Source organism: Mercenaria mercenaria, chromosome 6 (genome assembly GCF_021730395.1).
Source record: "Mercenaria mercenaria strain notata chromosome 6, MADL_Memer_1, whole genome shotgun sequence".
In the NCBI taxonomy this organism is placed as follows: domain Eukaryota; kingdom Metazoa; phylum Mollusca; class Bivalvia; order Venerida; family Veneridae; genus Mercenaria; species Mercenaria mercenaria.
The window spans coordinates 70,546,941-70,556,797 of NC_069366.1; the positions used below are offsets into that span (position 1 = coordinate 70,546,941).

The 9,857-nt window shown below is 32.7% G+C and overlaps 1 protein-coding gene across 3 annotated transcripts in view; it reads right to left on the reverse strand.

Annotated features, from left to right (window-relative positions):
• Positions 1-9,857, reverse strand: part of LOC123548655 (uncharacterized) — a 28,184-nt gene that overhangs the window by 17,275 nt on the left and 1,052 nt on the right. Inside the window, exons 2-5 of one of the 3 annotated variants that reach the window (XM_045336122.2) lie at positions 5,454-5,580; positions 2,952-3,060; positions 1,049-1,207; positions 299-372 (exon numbers count right to left, since the gene is read on the reverse strand). In XM_045336122.2, the coding sequence (XP_045192057.2) occupies positions 299-372; positions 1,049-1,207; positions 2,952-3,060; positions 5,454-5,553 (442 nt within the window). In that variant the 5' untranslated portion in view covers positions 5,554-5,580. Of the gene's footprint in view, positions 1-298; positions 373-1,048; positions 1,208-2,951; positions 3,061-5,453; positions 5,775-9,857 lie in introns of those variants that run through there. The other 2 variants (XM_053546273.1, XM_045336125.2) reach the window with 2 other exon arrangements.

Below are 9,857 nucleotides of genomic sequence, written 5' to 3' on the forward strand. Positions count from 1 at the left end.
GGTGTGTGGGGTGAGGTGTTGCATGTTTCGTTACATCTCAAGAATAAAGTCAATCTTGTCGAGTCTGTTATTTTTTGTCTTTGCCCCGATGTAATAATTCAAAGAATCTTCTTATTTAATTCGATTTACTCACTTGATCCAATCTGCCACCATGTAGGCTAGTCGTAACAAAAACATATGCTAATAAATAGATTTGAATATTTACTTGAAAATGTTTGCAATATTTTTCTTTAAAAGTTTGTTTTGGGCAAAATGGCAGAGGAGAAAACTGTATGTATTTGACATCTGAAACACTTACCAAGGGAAAATGTAATTTGCAACTGACAGTCCTTGAAATAAACAATAGTCTGCGGTGCATATATGATATCATCTCTGTAATTGAAACAAGATCATCGTTATATTTATTTTCCTACTTCTATGTTCAAATACTGGAATAAGTGAATGAGTCAGAATAATTTAGTTTCAGATACGAGCGGTGTATTCTAACTAGTAAAATATGTTAAGTCATTTTATCTAATATTGATATGTTAAAACGTGGTGTTGATTTCGGACTTGTATGTTTTAAGTTCTCATCCTAGTTATTCAATTGAAAACCTACCGTTGTCATTATCACTTAAATGGTGACAAATAATGAGCCTAACGATTGCTACTTAAAGAGTTCATAGGCATGGTCGGCTTGTCACTAGAAAAATCTGGATTGCCTTTATCTTCCGTTTATATATAAATAGAAACAATATACAAGTATAATATGTATTTGACATGTAAATGCACCACCATTGCATTAATGAATGCAGGATTACAAGTGCTAGGGGTGGTAGTGGAGTCGCAGATTTCTTTACCTTTTACGAACAGACATATTTAAACCGAATCTGTTACTGCTTGCTTGACAGCATGCTTTTAGTCAAAGTATTTCTTATGTTGTTTTTTTTGTAATACGGTTAGCTATTTTTATACCTTCAAACTAGTATATACATTCGTAAGTTTTGATTCACCTACTTTCGAAACAATATGTGCCAGTTAAAGCAAACCAAACATCAATAAGCAATACCTGAATAAGTACAATAGAGATAAAATATTGTAATACCCTGCCACACGTGTAAGGTTTGCGTTCAGTCCAAGCGTCGCGAAACCCACCGTGACATCGACTTTATTTCCGTCTAAGATGTTAACACTACCGTATTGACCTTCTAGTGTATTAAGCTGTAACCTGTAAAAGACAAAACAATATCGTCAAATGATATAAATTCTTATATTTTTCAAGCTTTTTCGGCGAACGCCGTCTAAGAACGAATTCGTTACCTATGCCACGTGACTTCAGTTTGCAAATCAAACTACTTGATAACGCATTATAGATAATTTATCAAAATGGAAGATTTATGCAACACTCGGCCTTATTGGACGAGAGTGTCAATTTCTTTCACTCTGTTGATTGTGCTACGCTGAGTGAAATGTAGACAAAGCGTTTATCCTAAACGACGCTGTTCACAGTTTTAAAGCTAACTTTGGCTCAGTATATTTAGCAAGAATATTGATATACCTCAAAATGATAAGTAAGTTTAATAAATATGATAAAAACCTGTTCAAATACCAACATATATCAAATTAAAGAAAGAGCTGAATACGGTCTGCGTATCACATGAATAAGGGTGTGATAAGAGTCTTTTATGTAGAGAAGTGCTTTTTAAAAGATTTTCCTTGTTACAATTGTCGTCTGTATATGAAAAGGTTTCTTGCTTTTGTGACTTATTCAGATTGCATATTAAAATGAGTACTTGTTTGCTTTGATATATTTGTTATAAATTATTTAACTGATTTATTATATATGAATATTTTTCTTTAGTATGGTATGCAAATATTGAACTCAGTTGAAATCTGTTTTATTATGTATATGCTATATAATGACTGAATCTCATTACACTGAAATGAAGGTACGCTGCATACAGTTTATGTGATATGACTACGGTCAAACTTTGCTTATGAAACAGAAATATTGAAATAATTACAATTTTATGTTTTGCTTGACCTTCACTTTTTTATAGGTGTGACGTCATTGTCCAAAGATTCATGAATAGCGAATATGCATTTGTTAAAGCGGGATCAGTTGGCCTATTTTAGAAATAAATAAAAATAATAAATAAAAAAATCCTTTAATTGTTTTTTTCTCATGTTTTCTAATCAAACTTGATTTGTAGCATCTTTATTAGGCCCGCAGCCAACTTTGTTCAGCTGGGACATTTGACCCCTTTTAGGGGCTGCTAGAGCTAAAACTAGAAATGCCTTTATACAGCGTCTCATGAACAGCTTGGTGGATCTTTGTCATACTTGGTCTGGAGTATCATTATAAGGTCCTCTTCCAAATTTATTTATATAGGAACTTGGGCCCTATTAGGAACCACTATAGCTAAAAGTAGATATGCCTTTCTTCGCATTAACCACTAAAATGTAATGGATTTTTATCAAACTCGATGTGTAACAATATCGTAAGGTCTCCTGCTATTTTGTTACAAATGGGGATAGGGACCAATTTAGCTAAAAATATAAACACGTTTAATGACCTCTTCTCATGAACCGCTTCATGAATCTTCATCAAACTACTGCTGTAATTATTCGTCTAAGGATAAACGAAACAAAATTGCAACCCTACGAAACCTTTGAGAAAAATTAAAAGAGAACCATTTAAATTGTTAAAGTGCGGTGTTTAGTTTTGCAATTTGGAAAAATGTTAGATGAAAGATGAATGTTAGATGAAAAATTCATAAACTTCTTTCCTTATTACAATTCGCCGACCATCATTTTTAAAGATATTTCTTGTTACAGTTATTGTGGGTTCTATATTTTATTTATTGTGATGAAATGACATTGTTCATATTTATCAACACATTAGCACATCTTGAATTAGCTGTTTATGTGCGTATCAATAATGTCAGACACAAACAGACTTTAATACATACCTGTCAACAAGTATTCGAGCTGTTTTTCCCATCTCAAATACATAGTCTTCTACATCAAGGTCGTTTTGTACGTATGGAATAAGAACGTGGTCCAATAGGTATGAAATCACTGAAATAAAACACGTTATGTGTTTTGAGATTTTAGCAAAGGCGGTAAGTAAACATTTTTTACGGTGCCCCTAAAGTGACATTTTACGCACTTTTTTTCCACTTAGGTAATGTGAGACTTTTTTTATTTCGTATAAACGAAATAACTATTTCGTTTAAACGAAATCATTTCGTTTAAACGAATTAGTTATTTCGTTTAAACGAATTAGTTATTTCGTTTAAACGAACTAGTTATTTCGTTTAAACGAAATAACATTTCGTTTAAACGAAATAACTAATTCGTTAAAACGAAATAATTTCGTTTAAACGAAATAGTTATTTCGTTAAAACGAAATGATTTCGTTTAAACGAAATGATTTCGTTTAAACGAAATAGTTACGAAATAAAAAAAGTCTCACATTACCTAAGTGGAAAAAAAGTGCGTAACATGTCACTTTAGGGGCACCGTAATTTTTTTGTAAATAAAGTATATTTGTGTGTTTAATATTGTGTGCTTGATTAGAGTGAGATGACATTGAGGTCCATTATGCAAGTATGCTTACTGGTATATAGAGCAAAGGTTTGGCAAGCCCGGGTAGTTAAATAAGCTGACTTCGAATCAGTTGAACCAAACATTGCTATTATTTCATGTGATGAAGTCATCCAAATGGATAACGGAAGGTTGGTGGTTCTACCCAGGGGCCTGCCCATGCCTGAAACAATTAATGTCTGGAGGGGCAAACGCTGAACAACTGCCATATGACCTATCATTGTGTCAGCATGACTTTATACTCAACAAAACAAACACAGTATTTATTTAGTATCTAAGTGAAAAGTTTACTTAATGACGATATATCTTTAGTTCGAGACAGCTGTATACTAAAATAGATATCTATTATATTTAAGAGATATCATGTTACGCGAAACATTCCAAAATTCTATCACTTTCAACAAGAGAGAGATAGAGAGAGAAGGATGATGAGAGAGAGAGAGAGAGAGAGAGAGAGAGAGAGAGAGAGAGAGAGAGAGAGAGAGACTTTAAGCGCGAAGAGACATCTTTAAAACTGTCTTTAACATGCAGGTGCTATCTTTAAGATATATTAATACATCTCTTGGCAACATATCGTTGTCTTAAACCTTAAAGCGATATTGTGTCATGTTATCACTGAAGAAATAGTCAAACGTTTTGCCATAGGTTCATCCTATAACTGGCTTTATACCTACGTAGCATGCATGATTAATTTTATTATGTTATATAAAAATACACATTCAGTTAATTACAGTATAATATTTTGAATTGATAAAGGTATGATGTCTTGGAAAACCATATTAGTTTAATTTAATACACTCCGTCAATATACAAATGTGCCAGTCTGTATTATACAATTATTGAATCCCTTCAGCTAATAAATTTGGGAAAGAAGGCCATACTAAAAGTAACATTTGAAAATCAAAAAAGAAATGGAACAAACATTTGATAGTCATGTACTTCTTTTACGCCCAAATTTCTATTTTTAGACCTTATATAACAAAAGTAAACCCGGAATCTATAAATAAGACATTAGGTATGTGTAATTACCCGATTCAGAGCTCACTTAATGACGGATGATACCACAATCACGACGCGGAAGAATAGTATATAAAAAATAGCTGACAGAAATAGACTACAGTCAATGCACCTGTTTAAATGATACACTGTATATATGTACATATATATAAGTAGATATTCCCATTTTTTTCACCCATAATAATGTTAAGAACGTCTTTGTATCTCAAATTAAAGTAAAGAACATCTTTATGTCTCACATGAAAGTGAAGAACGTCTTTATGTCTCTCATTTATGGGAAGAACGACTTTGTGTATCGCATAAAAGTGAAGAAAGTCTCTCTCTCTCTCTCTCTCTCTCTCTCTCTCTCTCTCTCTCTCTCTATATATATATATATATATATATATATCACAGTAATGTGAATAACTTCTTTACATCATTAAGTGTGAATACATTCATTATGTAATATGAAGAACATCTTTATGTCTAATATTAATATGAAGAAAGTCTTTTTATCTCACAGTAATCTGAAGAAAGTTTTAAGGTCTCACAGTGAAGGGAAGGACGTCTTAATGCATCACTTTAATGAGAAGATAATCTGTATAACTGAAAGCAATATGATGAACGTTTTATATCTCACATTAAAGCGAAGGACGTCTTTATGTCTCAAAATAATGTGAAGACCTTCTTTTTGTCAGGAAAAACGTCTTCATAGCTCAAATTAATGTGATGAACGTTTTTATATCTCACATACATGTGAAAAACACATCTTAATTAAATACATTTTGTGAAAAACACTAAACGTAACAAATATTGATTTACAAAATTAGATTTTCCCCTTCTTCGCATGAAACTTCAAAAATATTTACCTTCATTAAGACCATGTTCGCCTATCTTCATTTTTATTCCGCCACCCTGCGCCTCGACCTTGTAACATACACATAATAGCAGGAAAGCTACCGCACGCATCTTGCACAACTTTATGGGTTTCCTTTACTACAAACGAATATGGTAATTAAAGTTAAGAAGAGACTAGCACACCTTTCGTTTTAATTCTATACCTGTTTTTCTCTTCTAATCTGTGGCTCGCATTATACCACCAACCTCCACGAACAGTCATCTGGGTACTCGTCCAAATTAATTAATCGCAGCAGTGTACAAACCAACTTTTAATAACCAACTATTAATATTGATTTGTTTAATACTGCGAGGGGATAAATGAGATCCTATCAAAATTTGTAAACACTTGTGTCTTTTTTTGAAAATAGTCCTAGGTATACTATTGCCATGAGAATGTTTACAAACTACCGGTATCCATGTTTTAGAACAAAATACGATTATCAGAAAGAGATTCTTTTAAAATAACATTTTACAAAAACGTTTTTTCACTTAACTTTTTAGTCTCAACATCAGATATATATTTTATATGGCATTCTAGGTTAACGCTTAACATGTAGGCAAATAATAATTATGAAATAAATTTGAATTAATATTTGGTTTAAACAATATTTATACATTTCAAATAAATCAGTACTCATATCTTTATTGTACTATTACAGTTAAAAAAGAATATTTACCTGCAATAATTATCCTGTATGTATGTTTTTAAAACAAATTCAATTTTAGCTATTTACTACTGTTCAATACATGCAATGCTTTGTACGCTCCACTAAATACAGATTTAAGCGGGGATTTCCAGCGCGGCTTGCCTGATTTAGTCAAGCGTGGCTTTGACCAAACCGGGGAACTAGACTAATTTTACGGGGATTTCCAGTGTCTGATTTAGTCAAGCGTGGCTGTGACCTAACCGGGGAACAAGACTAATTTTCGGGGATTTCCAGCGTCTGATTTAGTCAAGCGTAGCTTTACCTAGGAAGCAGGCTATATTATTATATACAGATTACCTTAGAAGCTCTCATTTCATGTGTTTTATTGTTTTTGGGTGTGCCTGAATTATTGAAATACAGCAATAAAAATATCTGGAAATTATGCAGTACAATACATTAAACTATCTTTCACCGGTAGTTATTTTTTAAAAAAAAATCATATTTTCCACTTGTACAGAATTGCAAAATACTGAAAGTGAAATGTTTGGAAGTGTTACTTTAAAACTAACAAATAGCCTTTGTTTATATAAATGTCCTCAATTTACTTTAAGCTGTTTTATGATTGCTTTATAAGGCATTAGACTACGCAACTGTAGTTCACGGGTTAAACAAACCGTTTCTCAAACTACAATAGACTGGAACAGTATTGTTATAACATGCACTTAAATACTACTCTAAATATAGTTACGAACAGCACATGTAATCAATTTTGTATTAAACTTTTCATGTAAAAATGTTTTAATGTAAAGATATACAACATTAGAAATGCTACTGTTTGTTACATAGGGCTTAACATTTCTGGAAGGTCAACACTACGGCTAACGCAGGAAGAATATCTGTAAGGATAATGATAATTCAATCTGTCAAAAAACTGTCAGTTACATACCTAACGTTTATGCTCGTATGCTTACTGATACATGCCTGGACACCAGGAAGTTTGGATCGAATTGCGGGGTATATATGCTTCTTTCCAAAAGTGCTAAATTTAGAAAATTATTTACGACTTCAAAAATTCTATACACCTCAAATCAAGGCTAAGGATCGGTTTGTATGACCAAAGAACGTAAATTGATATGCCATTCAACAAGCACAATACATATTACAGCACCCGTTGACTTATTTAGAATTACTTAAGAGGTAGTCGTTTACTGTTGGTTTGATAACTATTGCACAACCCGCTGCTTACTGGTATAATTATTGGTCTTATTATAGCAAACATATCAATGTTAAAGACTGTTTACTCTCTGGAGATTTAGAGAAGACAGAGTTTCAGAAATCCTATGTCTGGAGTCGGGGGCAAACAGAAAATTCTGTCGGGCTCCTAAATTGTTTTGAAGCGTGCCTTAACTTTCTTACCACCTAATGGGACAACTGGCAAGCAATTAACCGAGCCAGATGTTTACAAAACCATGTACGAGGGAGATTTTAGAGACATTTTCGCTGACATCAATATTAATCGAGTTTTGAGAGGATATAAACTCGACCAGAGACATTTGATTATAAGGCAGTTTAGTGCTTACATCGAGTATTTATGTTTATATTTTAGGCAATTACGTTTTACTTTCTTTTTCGGCGACGCCGTCTAAATTCGTTTTCGTTACCTATGCCACGTGACTTCAGTTTGCAAATCAAACTACTTGATAACGCATTATAGATAATTTATCAAAATGGAAGATTTATGCAACAGTCTGCCTGATTGGACGAGAGTGTCAATTTCTTTCACTCTGTTGATTGTGCTACGCTGAGTGAAATGTAGACGAAGCGTTTATCCTAAACGACGCTGTTCACAGTTTTAAAGCTAACTTTGGCTCAGTATATTTAGCAAGAATATTGATATAGCTCAAAATGATAAGTAAGTTTAATAAATATGATAAAAACCTGTTCAAATACCAACATATATCAAATTAAAGAAAGAGCTGAATGCGGTCTGCGTATCACATGAATAAGGGTGTGATGAGAGTCTTTTATGTAGAGAAGTGCTTTTTAAAAGATTTTCCTTGTTACAATGTACGTCTGTATATGAAAAGGTTTCTTGCTTTTGTGACTTATTCAGATTGCATATTAAAATGAGTACTTGTTTGCTTTGATATATTTGTTATAAATTATTTAACTGATTTATTATATATGAATATTTTTCTTTAGTATGGTATGCAAATATTGAACTCAGTTGAAATCTGTTTCATTATATATATGCTATATAATGACTGAATCTCATTACACCGAAATGAAGGTACGCTACATACAGTTTATCTATGTGATATGACTATGGTCAAACTTTGCTTATGAAACAGAAATATTGAAATAATTGCGATTGCGTGTTTTGCTTGACCTTCACTTTTTTATAGGTGTGACGTCATTGTCCAAAGATTCATGAGTAGCGAATATGCATTTGTTAAAGCGGGATCAGTTGGCCTATTTTAGAAATAAATAAAAATAATAAATAAAAAATCCTTTGATTTTTTCTCATGTATTCTAACACGATCCGATTCATTTTCCTATTAAACAAAGAAGGAGGAAAGCAGTGAATTATCATACAACAAATCACTGTTCTGACGTCACAATTATTACGTCTTGGCGTCAAGCGGCATATAGGCGCGCTGGAAAAGAAACCGACTGAAAACGGGCAAATATTTAATGCATGTCATCAATGATGTACTTTAAAATCTTTTATAACGTGTTAGAATCGAAATAATATATCTCATTTAGTGATTTGCTCTTGAATAAATCATTGCTTGTCGTTCAGATGCGTATTTATTATATCACTCGGGCTACGCCCTCGTGATATAATTCCTTCGCATCTATACTCCAAGCAATGATTTATTCAACGACAAATCACTGGATGAGATATATTATTTCTTAATTCTAATCAAACTTGATTTGTAGCATCTTTATTAGGCCCGCAGCCAACTTTGTTCAGCTGGGACATTTGACCCATTTTAGGGGCTGCTAGAGCTAAAACTAGAAATGCCTTTATACAGCGTCTCATGAACAGCTTGGTGGATCTTTGTCATACTTGGTCTGGAGCATCATTATAAGGTCCTCTTCCAAATTTATTTATATAGGAACTTGGACCCTATTAGGGACCACTATAGCTAAAAGTAGATATGCCTTTCTTCGCATTAACCACTAAAATGTAATGGATTTTTATCAAACTCGATGTGTAACAATATCGTAAGGTCTCCTGCTATTTTGTTACAAATGGGGATAGGGACCAATTTAGCTAAAAATATAAACACGTTTAATGACCTCTTCTCATGAACCGCTTCATGAATCTTCATCAAACTACTGCTGTAATTATTCGTCTAAGGATAAACTAAACCAAATTGAAACCCTACGAAACCTTTGCGAAAAATAAAAAGAGAACCATTTAAATTGTTAAAGTGCGGTGTTTAGTTTTGCAATTTGAAAAATGTTAGATGAAAGATGAATGTTAGATGAATTCATAAACTTCTTTCCTTAATACAATTCGCCGACCATCATTTTTAAAGATATTTCTTGTTTATTTTATTTTATTTTTCTTATTCTAATTCGGCAAGTTCATGTAAAAGCTATAGGGTATTACAGACAAACATAAATTCGAGCGAGAGACGTTAATTACTCGATTTTTGTTTACCTTTTATGAACATGTTAGGAATCAGAGAGAATTATCTGTTGACTCTAAATGAT